This window comes from Pristiophorus japonicus, chromosome 24, assembly GCF_044704955.1.
Source record: "Pristiophorus japonicus isolate sPriJap1 chromosome 24, sPriJap1.hap1, whole genome shotgun sequence".
Classification (NCBI taxonomy): domain Eukaryota; kingdom Metazoa; phylum Chordata; class Chondrichthyes; family Pristiophoridae; genus Pristiophorus; species Pristiophorus japonicus.
In genome coordinates this window covers 2409421-2427979 of record NC_092000.1, presented here as the reverse complement: position 1 = coordinate 2427979, position 18559 = coordinate 2409421, and the positions used below count along the sequence as shown (strand labels likewise).

At 45.2% G+C, this 18559-nt stretch overlaps 1 protein-coding gene across 10 annotated transcripts in view; it reads right to left on the bottom strand.

Annotated features, from left to right (window-relative positions):
* The window catches only part of LOC139237875 (hemicentin-1-like), a 276696-nt gene that overhangs the window by 58396 nt on the left and 199741 nt on the right, over positions 1-18559 (bottom strand). For 9 of the 10 annotated variants that reach the window (XR_011588538.1, XM_070867124.1, XM_070867125.1 and 6 more), the window contains exons 17-18: positions 17197-17478; positions 14601-14891 (exon numbers count right to left, since the gene is read on the bottom strand). Coding sequence is in view for 9 of the 10 variants with exons in the window: in XM_070867124.1 (XP_070723225.1) it covers positions 14601-14891; positions 17197-17478 (573 nt within the window). In the remaining variant the exon portion in view is untranslated. The remainder of the gene's footprint in view (positions 1-14600; positions 14892-17196; positions 17479-18559) is intronic. The other variant, XM_070867121.1, reaches the window with a different exon arrangement.

Genomic DNA, 18559 nt, shown 5'->3' with positions numbered 1-18559 from the left:
CCTTCAACTCTTTCACAATTCTACTGCCCGTAGAATTTTTCTTTATCTTTTTTCTTGTTCTTAGCAGTAAGAAACCTTTGGCATTGTTGCCAAATTAAGTAATTTAAGGGTTAAGTCAAGCAGGAGAGCCCAGACCCGCTTCATGCTCCTCCTGTCCAAAAATCTATCTATCTCAGCCTTGAATATACTCAGGGATTCAGCATCTATAGCCCTTTAGGGAATTCCAAAGATTCCTGTAAACCCCTCTACCTTTTCACCTCCGTCTCCTCCTTTATGGCTCTCCTTAAAATGCACCTCTTTGACCAAGCTTTTGTTCACCTCTTGTAATAGCTCCTTCTTTGGCTCGGTAGCCATCGTCTTTGATTACCCCTCTGTGAAGCACCATGGGACATTTTTCTATATAACTGAAAGTTGTTATTGGCCACGAATTTTCACAGAGCTTCTCCCATTCCGCCATCTTACCGATCAGAATGAGCTAGAAAGCCCGTTTGTGCCGCACTTTCACTAAATTATGGCGGTGGAGTGCCATAATGATGTACCATGGAATGATTCACGAAACGTTCCTAAAAATCTAGAGCTTCTTTCAAAATAAATGTGAAGACTTTACAGTTAGGTTAATAAGTGCTGTGAGTAGCGCCTTATCCTGTAATCAGACATTTCCCTCAATAAGGACAATACAAACAGTAATAGTTTGGTGATTTCTCCTTCAACAATCACCAATTCATTTTTGGCTAAACTTGTTTGTAATTGTTGTAATCCCATGAAGTTATTATTTCACAGTTATTGCTGACATTATTTCAAGGGATATTTTCCTCAAGTTCAATTCCATCTGAGATCAGTAGATTGTTCTGTACTACATATCTTCCACTTTTATGGACGGTGCAATACCAGTATAGGAGCAGAGCTACTGGTAGCACCACCACAATGAATACTAATATTCCAATGACTGCTTCTACGTTTCCTGTGAAAACATTCATAAAAATACAAATCATTGATTTATTTCGAGGCAATACATTTATTATGAAACTCGTGATAATTTCCAAAATCCATAGTTTATTTGCAAGGAAATTTTTCATAGAATCTCTAGATTACTTACTCATACACTCCTTGTCGCTCTAATACCTTTAATTTATTTATTGCTTATTTCCATTCTCCTCCACTGTCTCTGATTTGTCACCCTGCTTGCCTGACATCCAGTATTGGATGAGCAGGAATTTCCTGCAACAAAATATTGGAAAGACCAAAGCCATTGTCTTCAGTCCCCACCACAAACTCCGATCCCTAGCCACCGACTTATCCCTCTTCCATCCCTATGAGGCTGAACCAATGGCGTCTTATTTGACCCTGAGCTGAGCTTCCAACCCCACATCCTCTTTGTTATGTATTTAACCCTTTGCAACCAGGGGGCCTACCTGTTGGAGTCCCAAGGAATCCCAGCATCCCTTTGGAGCACTGTATATAAGCAGGCCACCCACGAGGTACCTGCACTCTGGAGTCTTATTAAAGGAACTAAGGTCACACTTGCTCATTGTTCACAGTACTCAGTTTCATCTTTTATTATGAGTGTATCAATTGGCGATGAGGTAACAAACAACCACGCGAAAATGCAAAGAACAGTTGGTATCCTGGAGAAGTTCTCAGAAGGGGACGATTGGGAGGCCTTCGTGGAGAGATTCGACCAATACTTCGTGGCCAACGAGCTGGAAGGGGACGAGAACGGTGCCAAACGAAAGGCGATCCTCCTTATTGTCTGTGGGGCAACAACCTATGGCCTCATGAAGAATCTTCTAGCTCCGGTAAAACCAACAACTAAATCCTGTGAAGAATTGTGTACGCTGGTCCGGGAGCACCTAAATCCTAAGGAAAGCGTTTTGATGGCGAGATATCAGTTCTACACGTGTCAATGGTCGGAGAGCCAGCAAGTGGCGTGCTATGTCGCCGAACCAAGGCACCTCTCAGGACATTGCAAATTTGAGGGATTCCTAGAACAAGTGCTTAGAGACTTTTTTGTACTGGACATTGGCCATGAGGCAATCCTTTGCAAACTGTTGACTGTTGAAACTCCAAATCTGAGCAAAGGCATAACGATAGCCCAGGCATTTATGTCCACCAGCGACAACACCAAACAGATTTCGCAGAATAAAGAGGTTTCGGGCAGTACTGTGCACAAAGTAACGTCGTTTTCGAGCAGGAATATACATGGCAGAACGTACACGCCGGCTGCTGCTGCCCAACCACAGATGACCCAAAGTCCACATTAATCGTTAATGCGAGGCAGTTAACACCTAGTTGGCGTTGTGGAGGTGATCATCGGGCCCATCAATGCCACTTCAAGCACTATGCGTGCAACGACTGCAGAACAATCGGACACCTCCAGCGAATGTGCAGCCGAGCTGCAAACCCTGCAAACCACCACGTTGCAGAGGAAGTTCGATCCACTGTGGATCAGGCTGAATTGGAGACTCGTACCGAGGAGGCAGAAGTGTACGGGGTACACACATTCACCACGAAATGTCCATCAATAATGTTGAAAGCTGGACTGAACGGAATTCCAGTATCTATGAAACTGGACATGGGTGTGAGTCAGTCCATAATGAGTAAAAAGGCCTTCGACAGGCTGTGGTGCAACAAGGCACACAGGCCCAAGCTCAGCTCCATTCACACCAAATTAAGGACTTACACCAAGGAACTAATACCTGTAATTGACAGTGCAGAAGTCAAAGTCTCCTATGGTGGAGCAGTACACAAACTCCCGCTGTGGATCGTGCCAGGGAATGGCCCCACACTGTTTGGCAGAAGCTGTCTGGGAAAAATCCGCTGGAACTGGGACGACATCCGAGCGCTTTCGTCCGTCGGCGATGCCTCATAAGCCCAGGTTCTGAGCAGATTTCCATCGTTGTTCGAGCAGGCATTGGAAGCTCGGGGATGAAAGTACAGATCCATTTGGTTCCTGGTACCCGACCCACCCACCACAAGGCACGGGCGGTACCATATATAATGCGTGAGAAAGTGGAAATTGAGCTGGACAGGCTGCAGCGAGAAGGCATCATCGCGCCGATGGAATTCAACGAGTGGGCCAGTCTGATTGTCCCATAACTTAAAGAGGACGGTACGGTCAGTATTTGTGGGGACTATAAAGTAACGATTAACCGTTTCTCGTTGCAGGACCAGTACCAGCTACCCAAGGCAGACGACCTATTTGCGACCCTGGCTGGAGGAAAGACGTTCACCAAGTTGGACCTGACCTCGGCCTACATGACGCAGGAGCTGGAGGAGTCTTCGAAAGGCCTCACCTGCATCAATACTCACAAAGGTCTGTTCATCTATAACAGATGCCCAATAGGGATTTGGTCGGCCACGGCAATCTTCCAATGGAACATGGAGAGCCTGCTAAAGTCGATTCCTCTCACCGTGGTTTTCCAGGACGACACACTGGTTGGGACACCATTGAGCACTTGAAGAATCTGGAAGAGGTTCTTAGTCGTTTGGGTCGCGTGGGGTTCAGGTTGAAACGCCCGAAATGTGTTTTCCTAGCACCGGAGGTTGAGTTCTTGGGAAGAAGAATCGCAGCAAACGGCATCAGACCCACCGACACCAAGACGGAGGCCATCAAAAACGCGCCGAGACCACAGAACGTGACGGAGCTGTGGTCGTTCCTGGGACTCCTTAACTATTTTGATAATTTCTTACTTGGGTTAAGCACCCAGCCAGAACCCCTACATGTGCTACTGCGCAAGGGAGACGACTGGGTATGGCGGAATTCACAAGAGGCTGCCTTTCAGAAAGCCAAAAATATGTTGTTTTCAAACAAACTGCTTGTCCTGTATAACCCTTGTAAACGATTAGTGCTAGCTTGCGATGTGTCGTCATACGGGGTCGGGTGTGTGTTACAACAGGCTAACGAATCGGGGATTTTGCAACCGGTCGCTTATGTGTCCAGGAGTTTGTCCAAGGCCGAAAGGGCCTACAGCATAATTGAAAAAGAGGCTTTGGCGTGCGTTTACGGGGTAAAAAAAAATGCACTAGTACTTGTTTGGTCTCAAGTTTGAGCTAGAAATTGACCACAAGCCGCTCATATCGCTGTTCTCTGAGAGCAAAGGGATTAACATCAATGCCTCTGCCCGCATCCGAAGATGGATGCTCACGCTGTCGGCATGCAACTATGTAATCCGCCACAGACCAGGCACAGAGAACCACGCTGATGCTCTCAGTCGGCTGCCATTGCCCACCTCCGGGGTGGAAATGGCACAGCCTGCGGACTTGCTTATGGTAATGGATGCATTCGAAAATGAAAAGTCACCCGTTACGGCCTGCCAGATCAGGACCTGGACCGGCCAGGATCCTTTACTGTCCTTGGTAAAAAAACTGTGTCCTCCATGGGAGCTGATCCAGCGTCCCAGCAGAGGTGCAGGAGACGATTAAGCCATTCCACAGGCGCAAAGACGAAATGTCCCTGCAGGCGGACTGCCTGTATGGGGTAATCGCGTGGTCTTGTCCAAGCAAGGCAAAAATGTGTTCATTTGTGAACTGCACAGCACCCACCCAGGCATTGTAATGATGTAAGCCATAGCCACATCCCAAATGTGGTGGCCCGGCATCGACTCAGAATTAGAGTCATGCGTGCACCAGTGCAACACTTGCTCTCAGCTGAGGAATGCACCCAGAGAGGCACCGCTATGTTTGTGGTCGTAGCCCTCCACGTCGTGGTCGAGGATCCACGTGGACTATGCGGGCCCATTTCTAGGCAAAATGTTTTTGGTTGTCATGGATGCTTACTCAAAATGGATTCAATGTGCAATAATGTCTGTAACACGTCCACGGCTAGCATTGAAAGCCTACGAGCCATGTTTGCCATGCACGGCCTGCCTGATATCCTAGTCAGCGACAATGGGCCGTGTTTCACCAGGGCTGAATTCAAGGAATTCATGACCCGCAACGTCACATCTGCCCCGTTCAAGCCCGCATCCAACGGCCAGGCAGAACGGGCAGTTCAGACCATCAAGCAAAGCTTGAAACGCGTGTCGGAAGGCTCCCTGCAGACCCGACTGTCCCGAGTGCTGCTCAGCTACCGCACCAGACCCCACTCACTCACCGGGGTTCCCCCAGCTGAGCTGCTCATGAAATGGGTGCTCAAAACAAGGCTCTCTCTTGTCCACCCTGATCTCCATGATCACGTGGAGGGCAGGCGGCATCAACAAAGTGTGTACCATGACCACGCAAATTTGTCACACGATATTGAGGTCAATGACCCTGTGTTTGTACTCAATTATGGACATGGTCCCAAATGGCTCGCTGGCAAGGTCATAGCCAAAGAGGGGAGAGAAGTGGGTAGGGTGTTTCAGGTCAAATTGGCCAATGGACTAACGTGCAGAAAACACTTGGACTAAATCAAATTGTGGTACACCAACAGCTACAAACAACCCGAAGAAGACACCACCAACTTTGACCCTCCAACACACACACAAGTGGCCACTGACATCATGGTTGACCACGAAGCTGAACTTACCATCCCCAGCAGCCCGGCAAGGCCGGCTGCCCAACAGCCCAATGAAGAACTAACCAACTCACCCACACCCGCATTTGTACCGAGACGATCGACAAGGGAACGAAAAGCTCCAGATCGTCAATAAATGTACTATTAACTTTACGAGGGAGTGATGTTATGTATTTAACCCCTTGCAACCTGTATCACACCACCACCAGAGGGCCCACCTGTTGGAGTCCCAAGGGATCCCAGCATCCCTTGGGAGCACTGTATATCAGCAGGCCACCCACGAGGTACCTGTGTAAATTCCCGGATTCTTTTACTTCAATCTGGTTCAATAAAATTACTGAGTCGAATACCTCTTGTGCTTTGAACAAAGCAGTCTTTATTACCGGCCAGTAAGACCTATCAGACAGAAGATATACTCTCTGGATAGAGCGTACACACTCCCTACGGATAGGTGAAGTTACATCGTAAAGCGTTAACAGTTATACAGTTTAGAAATCAGATAACAAAATAAAAATGGATTGACAGTCTAACTCAGCCACTCATTAGTCAATCTATATGAGATGTTCTTCTTGAAAGCTCAAGCATTGCCTCTAAATGTTTCAATCTAATGGTGTGACTATTAACTGAGACCTTGCAATTCTGCAGATGTATTTCATGTTACAATTATATATTATTGGCAGGATTAGTGACTTGAAACCTTGAGACAGACTGTTAGCTATGCTGATGTTGCACTATTTGCAATCTGACATTCTCCCAGCTATTCTTCCATGGCTTATACATTTTCATATATCCCGTTTACTTTACTGTCCTTAATTCCATATATTCCGTTCAGATATCCACATCCCCCCTTTTATCATTCTATGATAACATTTAGGATCAATGAGTATTGCATTGTTGAGTAGTTCTCTAGTTTGTTGGATCATAACCCGGGAACCCTTGACCACAAGAGGGTCTGCTAACCTTGTCATTACTTTACAGCAGAGGTTAAGGCAACCAACAATCAAACAGCAGGTAATTATTATGATGAGAACAATTGCCCCATGTATTAGATAGGATCTCCAAGATCCACCCAGAAACCAATCAAACCTGCTAAGTTCTTTTGCTGGTGTGGATAACTTTTTCACCTCCCTCCTTATGTGATCGGCAAGGTGGGTTATGTTTTCTGAACTATCAGGAATGTAAGTGCAACATTCAGATCCTATCAGGGCACACGTTCCCCCTTTCTCAGCTAACAGGTAATCGAGGGCCATTCGGTTTTGTAATGCTACGGTCCTTATCGCTACCATTTCAGCTGTGATGCCCTCCAGAGCCTCAGCAGTGCAGTTAGCTACCTGTTCCAATATCGTTTCTTTGAATCCATCTAACAGTCTCAGTTAGGGTCAGGGGAACGGTGCGCAAAGGAATTCCCCCTTTGGAATATATAGGGATATGTGAACACACCCAGCATCTAGTGAAGTGCCCTTTTTCCGCATAAACGTAAGACATATACAAAAAGGTGTTTACATGGAGCTCTCGCCTTTGTCTTCCTTCCCGTGCGCCAAAACTGTCATATCAACACTATTATGCAGACAGTGGCATACAGACACAGTCTCATCTTATAAATAGTCCAATTATTTAGCTGATAAAAAGAGTTCTGTTTTCCCGTTTCCCTTCTTCAGGTCTCCGTCAGTGTATTTGGCTGTCTGACAGGTAAGAGTTCAAACTGATCCTCCTTCAACTGCCGCCTTCAGCTATAGGGAGGAGGAGATCTGGAACAGAAACAGGAATTAGACTAACCAGCAAGATTTGTTTAAATGGTGATGAGCTTGCAGTGGTGCAGGTGAACCCAGGCACTTTTCCCCTCAACCTTGGCTGCAGTGGGGGTAGTGAGTGACACCTAAAAAGGCCCCTCCCATTGTGGCTCTAATCCCTTCCGAATCCATACTTCCCTGGTGCCACGAGAGACAATTCGGGTAAAACTGGGAGGTCGAGGTGAGCATCTTGAAACTGGTTGTGAACTAGTCGCAGAGCCTGAGTCAGAGAAAGAACATAGGTGGTCATCAGTCTAGCTGAGATCTCATATCTAGGAACAATTTCCCTCATTAACACCTTAACAACAGTCTGAGTCTTATTGTCCAGGTTAGGGTAGGCTTCAATCCATCTGCTTAACACATATTTGTAACACTGAACTTTTTGCAACTCAATGTAGTCCAACCGAAATGTCTCAAAGGGACCTTCGGGTAGGGGCGTTTTACCCCAATCACAGGGGACTCCCTTCCCTGGATTATGTTGCTGGCCAACCAGGCAACAACTACTGATGTTCTGGGTGAGCGCCTGGAGTCTAGGGTGCCACCAAGTAGCCAAAAGTGTGTCACTCGTGGTCCTTGCTTCACAATGAGTAGCAAAATGCAGACATTCTATAACCCATGAGGCCAACTCGTCAGACATGCAAGTCTGTTCCGCGGGAGTGGTCCAGAGTTTAGAAACATTGTCATAAGTACATGCATAATATTTCCACAACAGTTTATCTTTTTCAGGAGCGTCCCCCTGTGCTTTTATAACATCTTGGATGGTTGGCATTGGTTTTTCCGAGGCTAACTTATCCTTCGCAGGACTTTTAGTCTGACTCATAATTTTGGGCACTACCATCTGTTGGTCATGAGAGGCCTGTTTGGCCTCTTGGTCAGGACAACGATTCCCTATATCAACCAGAGAATTTCCGGTAGTATGGGCGGTACATTTGACAATGGCAATGCGTTTGGGGAACATGAGGGCTTGCAACAAATCAGATACTAGCTGTTTATGAGATATCTCATTCCCCTGTGAGGTTAGGAATCCCCTATTTTTCCATAATTGTCCGAAATCATAGGCCACCCCAAAGGCATACCTAGAGTCGGTATAGATATTGACTTTGAGATCTTTGGCCAAGATACAGGCTCGGGTGAGGGCGAATAGTTCAGCTTGTTGAGCAGAATAGGCGGTTTCAAAGCAGCAGATTCCAAGACCTGATTCTCCTGGTTTACTATGGCGTATCCTGAGATTCGTGTATCTTCTGGATTAATAGAAGTACTTCCGTCAACATACATAAACAATCATGACTGGGTTCTTCCTCATCTTGGGGTGGCTCAGTAAGAATACAGTCTGGATCTTCCATCAACTAAATCTTCCCTGACTGATGTGGCCTCTTAAATTAAAGATAAGCAATCATGACTGGGTTCTTCCTCATCTTGGGGTGGCTCAGTAAGAAAACAGGCCGAATTAATTGCAGTACAGTGCCGAAAAGTCAGTTTAGGATTGCCTGTGATTTCAGTGGGTTCTGTCGGATAGAGGGCCAGTCCACATTGCCCTGCACTGGGATCTCAATTAATGGGATTATAACCCACTTGGGAGGGGTCCTCTGCCCACACATGAGGATCCACATAGTCAGGTATGTCCGAGCTAGTATGATGCTGTAGAGTCGTTAAGACCTTCTCGGGGTCCCCATGAAATTGGACTGTTCGGCCATGTTTTACGATTTGCACATCCCGGATGGTAGGGTCAGCCTCATCTATGGCCTTGCGTACCATAACTCCCAAATCTTTAGCATGGTGAGGGGCTAATACTTCACGAGCAATATGCGGTGCCATTGTTAGGGGCTGTTTCCACAGATTCTTATCCACTTCCACAAAATCTGCCTCTCTTTCCAGTCCAGTCACTCTAGCCCTTAGAATTCCCTTCACTTCCCCTTCGTGATCCTGATAAAAGTTCTGCAGGTCCTGATTCTTTCCACTGGGATCGTATGCTAGGGTCACGTGATAGGGTGCCTGCGGCAGGTCCAGAGACCACCACTGAGGGGTTCTAGTGGTATAATACTGCCGCTTAAGGGTTTCCTGTTTTACAATAATCTCCATACTCCAAATGCAACTGGAATTTGCAAAGGAGGTCTCTAGCCATCAAGTTACAGTCCAGATTGGTTGTGATAACAACTCGATGTTCCACCGATTCTTCCTGGTAACCCATTTTAACCGGTTCTGACACTGGGAATGTCGAGATTTGTCCCAGGAATCCTGAAAGTTCCTGTGTTTCAGTAGAGGCAGGGAGTTTAAGCTTTGATTGTACAGAAGACATGAAGGCTCCCGTATCTATCAAAAAGGGTTGCCACTCATTCAGAATGGGTTGTCGTCCGGGGAGGATCCCTGCACAATTAAGCTGCGTAGTCAATCGGGGGACAATTGACCAAAGGAGTTGTTTCTGGGAGAAGTTAGTGTAAGATTCTCCTCTCCCCCCTTGCCCCCCTCCTCTTCCTCCTCTTCCTTTTCCATGCTGACGGTAGGGGCAATTTTTATTCCAATGTCCTTCCTGCCCACAATTAAAACAGTCAATTCCTCTTACCCAGTCCCGGCCTCTTCCCATACCATGCCGGGGACAATAGGGAGGTTTATTAGCAGGGCTCGGGCCGTTTGGTTGTTTAGTATAACCGTATCCTTGCTTATCCATCCAATCCTGTATGCCACACTACGGTTCTATTGATCCTTCCTCCCGAGATGGCTCTTCCTTTCTAGTCACGTATTCAGTCTTGACCCGGGTTGGGGGCGCACCTCCCCCCTCCCCCCTCCCCTTTCTTTTCCTGCCAATAATATCTAACTGCCCTTTCCATCTGTCCGGATAGCGTGAGCAATCAAATAGTTGTTTGAAGATCACAGACATCTATAGAGAGGTGGTCTTGCAGCTTGTTGTGCATCAGGGTTTGGCATTGGTCTGACAGGGAATTGGTGTCGGGACTTTGCGATCTTGGAAATCATTTCTAGGCCGGAGGATGTTTCAGAGCTGTCTGACTGCTTGACAGTTCTGCGTCTCGATCGGCGGGGGTGTTTGCTATGTCTTTCACAACTTGGATTGGTAGATTGACTAGAAGATTTACGGGACTGTTTGTGATGTTGAGATATAGTTCTGCCCTTTCGAGTGTGAGATCTGGTCCTTTCGGCTATATTGCTTGTAAACTGGGGATCCGAATCGCTATCAGAGGATGAGGGGTCAGTTTGGGTTTGTTGCTTTGGTGATATGTGGTTGTTCCTAACTCTTTTTACCGGAGTGTTAGGTGGAGGGTGTTGGGAAGAGGACTGGAGCAAGAGGCCAGTGGGTGCGGGAGGCGCCGTTGGGCGCTGAGTCAGTGGCCACTCATCAATTTCATCATCAGCCTCGGTTAACACAAAGCCAGCCATTTTAACTTGTAGTTGATCAATACCTTTCTCAGAGGTCCCAGAGGATCTCTTAGCAAGTTTCTCGTGCGCACATTCTTTAAGACGTCTACAGTTTTAACATCTTTTAATTTCTGACAATAATGTCGCCAGGTTGCAATTAAATTTTTTATCCCCTTTTCCTCGTCCCCTTCTCCAAATTAATCCCTGTGCTTTTTTTTTACCTCTACGCTTCTAGTGTCACCTAGAGGCCACTGGTCATCCCCTTATAATTTGTTCAGGGCTCCTGATAATTTTCTAAAGTCTTCAGCTCTTTCAGGGAATTCCTCACATAGCTTTTGTAGCGGACTATCCGCATCCGTGGTTTTATCTAACTGATTACCCATTTTCACACTGCCCCTCGTATTACTGTGTCGCTACGCGTTCGTGTCGTCATGCAATTTAAACAAACTTAAAAATAGACACAGACTTTACAGAAACTAACACTGACTTTAACTAACTCCAAATAACCAAACTTTACTAATGCTAACACTTACCCGCGTCGCCGCGCGATTTCAATACTAAACTACCACGTTGCCTCGCAGTTCACGTCGCCGCGCAATCCGCGTCGACCCGTGGCTCGCGTCACCGCGCGAGTTAAGATACTTTAAACTTTAAAAGATAAACAAGGACTTCTAACACTTACCCGCGTCGCCGCGCGATTTCAATACTTAAAACTTTACTTAAAACTCTAAACACTTAAGACTTACAAAGACTTACCTCCATTAGCACTGATTTTCACGATTCGCGTTGCTGCGCCTCGGCGTCACTGCGCGTTTACGTCACTGCGCGTTCGCTTCACTGCGCGTTTACGTCACTGCGCATTCGCTTCAGCCCTTCTCCTCTCGGCCGCGCGCTCGTGTCGGCCCTACCTTCCGAGTTGCTGCGGGGGTTTTTTTTTTTAAATACAATCAGAGCCTAGACGGGCCAAGTGATATTCAAGGTCCCTTCGTCGTACCTGAGTTGAACACCTATCCTCTATTTAAATCCCTATTTTATTCCCTGTGAGCCTAATTTTCTAATTTTGATTTCTTATGAGCCTCAATTAATTTCTTTCAGTCCCCAAATTTCCCTATCCTTTCGCGTTACTGCGCAGTTTAAATTCAATCAGTCAATGAAAGCCCTAATTTAATGGAGTTTTTCTGCCAATTGGACAGGAGTGATTTTTTTTTTTACTGCAGTGGAATTTTTTCCATAATTTGAAATCTCAGAACAATTTTTTTTTAGCACCTATTTAGTACGTTACTTTTTTTTTCATAACTAGAGAGAAGTCTGGCACGTAGGCTGTGGACTGCTTTTCGTTATCTCAATTGTTCCAGCCTCAAGGTCGTGTTATTTAATATAATTTTTTTTTTTAAATCCTTTTGAATCCATCTCAGTTGTTTTGCTGTGCCTTCTCTGAATGTTTTCTTTCAACAAGTTTTTATTTTTTTTTAACCACCGGGACCATGTAATTTTTTCTTTTTTTTTTAACCAACCTATCCTTTGTGCATTTCCTGGCTCCGTAACTTATCATCCGAATATACGTAATTCAATAAGGTTCACACTCTTAAACTTCCCACATACAGGACAACACTACGAAGGGTTAAAACAAACTTTCATTCTGTTTGAGATAAAACAAACCACAACTCCCCGGCTTTTTTTCTACAGTAAAAATCACAGAAGCATTTCTCATTTAAACAGACATTCACAAGAGTCTCTTTTCTTTCCTATTAATTTTTTTTTGGATCCATGATTGATCATCTATCCCTATCTAGCTCTAACTATCTTTCCAAGTCGCCGCTTGGTTTGCGTCATCGCGCAATTTCCCTATCTCTATCCCTATTCTAAGTTTGAAAGGTATTCACCAGATTGTCCTGGATCTCGTTCAGACACTACCTGAGAACCAGCGAGTGGCTAAACTTTCCTCAGACTTTTGAAACCGGGGGAAACTGGAGCAGTATTGAAATCATACTCACTCCACTGGCCATTTTCCCCTCGTCTCGTCCAAGGCTAGTCTGGCTCTTAATTCGCAAGTTTTCGGCAGTCGTCCGTTGAGATCCTACTTCTGACACCAAATGTAAATTCCCGGATTCTTTTACCTCAATCTGGTTCAGTAAAATTACTGAGTCGAATACCTCTTGTGCTTTGAACAAAACAGTCTTTATTACCGGCCAGTAAGACCTATCAGACAGAAGATATACTCTCTGGATAGAGCGTACACACTCCCTACGGATAGGTGAAGTTACATCGTAAAGCGTTAACAGTTATACAGTTTAGAAATCAGATAACAAAATACAAATGGATTGACAGTCTAACTCAGCCACTCATTAGTCAATCTATATGAGATGTTCTTCTTGAAAGCTCAAGCATTGCCTCTAAATGTTTCAATCTAATGGTGTGACTATTAACTGAGACCTTGCAATTCTGCAGATGTATTTCATGTTACAATTATATATTATTGGCAGGATTAGTGACTTGAAACCTTGAGACAGACTGTTAGCTATGCTGATGTTGCACTATTTGCAATCTGACATTCTCCCAGCTATTCTTCCATGGCTTATACATTTTCATATATCCCGTTTACTTTACTGTCCTTAATTCCATATATTCTGTTCAGATATCCACACCTGCACTCTGGAGTCTTATTAAAAAAACTAAGATCACACTTACTCATTGCTCACGGTACTCAGTTTCATCCTTTATTGTGAGTGTATCACTCTCCATCACCAAGACGGCCTACTTCCACCTCCATAACATCGCCCGTTTCTGCCCCTGCCTCTGCTCATCTGCTGCTGCAACCCTCATCCATGTCTTTGTTGCCTCTAGACTCGACTATTCCAATGCTCTCCTGGACGATCTCCCACCTTGCACCCTCCGTAAACTTCAACTCCTTCAAAACTCTGCTGCCCATTTCCTAACTTGCACCAGTTCACCCCTCACTTCTGTACTTGCTGACCTACATTGGCTCCCGGTCCAGCAACAACTCAATCTTAAGATTCTCATCTGTGTTTTCAGTTCCCTCATGGCCTCGTCCCTCCCTATCTCTGTAATCTCCTCCAGCCCTACAACCCTCCAAGATCTCTGCGCTCCTCCAATTCTGACCTTGAGCATCCCCAATTTTAATTGCTCTATCATTGGCAGCTGCGCCTTCAGCTGCTTAGGCCCTAAGCTCTGGAATCCCCTCACTAAACCTCTCCAACTCTCTACCTCTCTCGTCTCCTTTTAAGACGTCCCGTAAAACCGATCTCTTTGACCAAGCTTTTGGTCACCTGTCCTAATATGTGGCTCAGTGTCAAATAAAAATTTTTGATAATTGGTCCTGTGAAGCATCTTGGGGCACTGTCAAAGGCACCGTTTTTCGGATAAGATGTTAAACCAAGGCCTCGTCTGCTCTCTCGGGTGGACATAAAAGATCCCATGGTACTAGTTCAAAGAAGAGCAGGAGAATTATCCTCGGTGTCCTGGCCAATATTTATCCCTCAAAAACCTCAACAACAACTTATATTAATATAGGGCCTTTAATGTAATAAAATATCCCAAGGCGCCTCACAGGAGGATTATAAGACACAAATTTGACACCGAGCCACTAAGGAGAAATGAGGGCTGGTGACCAAAAGCCTGGTCACTGTTAGAATTGTCGCTCAGTCATGTGAGGCAGCTCACTGAGCTGCCAACACTCTGCACCATGGACTGGCAGCGTGTGGATTCACAGCTGCCACTCCCCTCCTGCCCAGTTATTGCCCAGGCAGTCTGAGCAAACACAGAGCAGGAGTAAGGTACTTCTCCACACAAAGAGACACCAGTGGAAGGGAGTGTCACTCTGGGCCACTCGTACCGATGTCCCAGAGGTAACAGAAATGCTGCTTCAGTCCTCAAAGGGTCAATTGTTTCTCCTTTTTTATCAATTGTGACCAAGATTACAAACTGACCTGCGCCGACTCTGAGGTCCACGTCTCTCTCTTCAGTTCCATATCTGTTGCTAGCGGTACATTTATAAATTCCGTGATGTTCTGATGTTGCATGGGGAATACGGAGGACTTCAGGAGGGCCAGTCTCAACGTTGTTCCCGTTACTGGGGTCTTCCCACTCGAATGTAGCCGAGGGGTTTGCATTGGAGTCGCAGGTCATTATAACCTCATCGCCTTTACTGACTGATACTGGAGACCCTGAGACAGATTTGTTATTTACTGACATGGTTATGGTTGTGTTTCGTGGTTTATCTGGAAAAGAGAAAATTGCCAATATAAGTAGGCCTGCACACCCACGGGATCGCTGACACGGTGACACGGCACTACATCAGTGCTTTGATTAGCTGGATGCCCAAACTTAGCCACATATTGTGCTCTCATCCATTTTCCAACAGCCAGTTCAGAACAGCTGTCTTCCCTACAGTTGGATTGGAGTTCAGAGACTGCAACTGTCTGGAATTTACGTGAGTCTTTCTTCTTCTTTATATCAATAGGATATATTTATCTACGCTATGTTAAAATCACTATGTGGGTTTCAATATAGCATTTCAAGTTACATTGAAAGCTCCTATGTCAGCCACTGGCAATGAGAAAGCCTATAGAAGCACTGTCAACAGTTACATGAGGTACCACTCATGCCTGTAGTTGGCACTATGATTGGCATTTATGACAGGGAAGGCCTGTCATGTGATGGTACATCAGTCATTGAAAGTTGGCATGCAAGTACAGCAGGCGGTGAAGAAGGCAAATGGCATGTTGGCCTTCATAGCTAGAGGATTTGAGTATAGGAGCAGGGAGGTCTTAATGCAGTTGTACAGGGCCTTGGTGAGGCCTCACCTGGAATATTGTGTTCAGTTTTGGTCTCCTAATCTGAGGAAGGACGTTCTTGCTATTGAGGGAGTGCAGCAAAGGTTCACCAGATTGATGCCCTGGATGGCAGGACTGACATATGAGGAGAGACTGGATCGACTAGGCCTGTATTCACTGGAGTTTAGAACACTGAGAGGGGATCTCATAGAAACATATAAAATTCTGACGGGACTGGACAGGTTAGATGCAGGAAGAATGTTCCCGATGTTGAGGAATCCAGAACCAGGGGTCACAGTCTAAGGATAAAGGATAAGCTATTTAGGACCGAGATGAGGAGAAACTTCTTCACTCAGAGAGTTGTTAACGTCTGGAATTTCCTACCGCAGAGAGTTGTTGATGCCAGTTCGTTAGATATATTCAAGAGGGAGTTAGGTATGGCCCTGACGGCTAAAGGGATCAAGGGGTATGGAGAGAAAGCAGGAAAGGGGTACTGAGGTGAATGATCAGCCATGATCTTATTGAATGGTGGTGCAGACTCAAAGGGCCGAATGGCCTACTCCTGCACCTATTTTCTATGTTTCTATGCTCGTGCCAAACCCAGCCGTGCAACTGTTTTCTTGCTATGAAGACAGCCGTGTGTAAGCATGCAGCTCCATTACAGATCCATTGGGTGGCAATACACAGTAACGGTCGATATTAAAAATCTCTCACTGCATTCAGAAGCAGCCTTTTAAAACCTCCATGCCCTGTGGCCATTCTCCCAAATCTGCCTCTGAATCCCCACCCGAAAGAAATTGAGCACCCCAGGAGTATTATAAGACAAAAATTTGATACCGAGCTGCATAAGAAGAAATTAGACCTGATGATGCAAAAGCTTGGTCAAAGAGGTAGGTTTTAAGAGAGAAGAGAGAAGTAGAGAGGCGGAGACGATTTGGGAGGGCGTTCCAGAGCTTAGGACCTTCAGATGAATGTTCAGCGATTATAAACCCTCAGTGTATGTTTCCCCAGACAGTTCAGAACAGCTGTCTTCTGCGGGGAAAGCAAAGTTCTGGGTGTTGCTTTTCACAAACCTCTATGTGATTCTTATTCACTCAATAGCTGATCCAGCACCACTCTGAGAATGGAGAAAGCTGGTCTTTGGTGAAATGGTTAATTTCTCTGCTCAAAGAGGAGTTTCCCAGATCTCTAGCTCGATGGACCTATTGCCAGTGTATCTTAGACCTTTTCAAAGGTCAAATAACAGAAGAATGTTGAAGAGAAACAGATCATCAGTTAGCGTTAGCTACTCATTCTTCACGACTGTGGGTTTATGTACCAGCATCTCCGTTGAAAATGCTTTTCCAGAATTCCCCTCCTCCCATTAAATATCTCTCACATGACAGCAGCCCAGTTTGGGCAGCCTCCAATTTTCCCTCTCTTGTCCACGTGGAAGTATCTGGTCTACACTTAGCATCTCTCGCAATAGTCTGGTCAGGACATGGACCTTGCTGTGTGGGGGCCTGAGGACACACACTCAATGATTCTGGGACACAGGGCACTGGGCACTAATGAACAGTGCCCCACATTGCCCCGTCCTGTATCCTCAGTCATGGAACGAGCCATTGGAAAGCAGGCTAAGTGTGAGGAGACCAATTCAGTTTGTTCAGGAGTAAGAGGAGAGTTGGTAGAAGAGAGTTGATTGTTCATTGGTCTCCATTTGAAATATAAAACCTCAGCAACCTTTTGTAACCAAAGTGATGCTACTTACACAGGACACGGAGAGTGGCATTCTGTTGTTTAACAATAGGGGTTGTCTTTGAGTGAAGTTTCAGTTCAGCCTCGCAGAAGTACTGCTGTCCATCTAGCTTTGCTTGTGCATCCACAGGATGGTAGATAGTGAGCCCAGTATTGCTTGATTCATTCACTAATATGTCGGTTCTGTTCTTCAGTCTGAGTTCAAGTTCCCCTGAGACATTAAACACACTGCAGGTAATATTAACCAGATTTCTTTCAAAGGTGCTCGGTACTTGGATTTCAGGGGCAGAGAAAGCTGAGAAAATAATTTAGAAACATTGTCAAAACGTGTCGTGCAGCCTCACAGCGTGACTACAATAACGAGGTAAAGGCAGCTATGCTCCGTGTTTATTGCTCACTATCCACCTCACCGATTATATCAGGTGGATGTACAAGACCCCATGGCATTTTTCAAAGTTCTCCCAGTATTCCTGGTATCCTAGTCGACATTCATCCCTGACCCAAAACCACCAAAATAAATGAAATGATCATTGAGCTCAGTTGTGCCTGTGGAACCTTGCTGTGTGAATTAATTTCCATTGTTCTCAGCATTCAGGCACCACTGGCAAAGCCACATTTATTACCCATCCTAGTTGGCCTGCTTGGTTTACAACAAGTGGTTTGCTGGCTCACTGCAGAAAACGTCTGCCTACAAAACAATGGTAACTACACCAGAAATAATTCCTGGGCTCTGAAGCACTTTGGGATCTCCTGAGACTGTGAAAGGTTCTACATAAATGCAAATTCCTTCTATCTTTCTGTCTGGTGATATGATTTGTTTCCAATTTTTGATTCTGCATTTGATTTATTATCTTAGAAAAGGTAGTGACCAATTTATTTACTGGTAACTGCTTCTCTGGAAAATTCACCTGATATGTGATTTTGTTAGTGGCATGAGAGTGAGAAATCTGAGCCCATACTCCATCCTCACCAAATGTACTCATTGCTCATCACTGAACACAACTCTTTTCTCTCAATATATGAATGTCAAGCTGTGACATATATTATGTTTACGGTACAACCTATACAAGATGTGACATATATTGTGTTTGTGGTACAACCTATACAAGATGTGACATATATTGTGTTTACGGTACAACCTGTACAAGTTATGACATATATTGTGTTTATGGTACAACCTATACAGTATGTGACATATATTGTGTTTATGGTACAACCTATACAAGATGTGACATATATTGTGTTTATGGTACAACATATACAAGCTGTGACATATATTGTGTTTATGGTACAACCTATACAAGATGTGACATATATTGTGTTTACGGTACAACCTATTTAGTCACTTGTTTCAACACTCTCTTATGATCATGCAA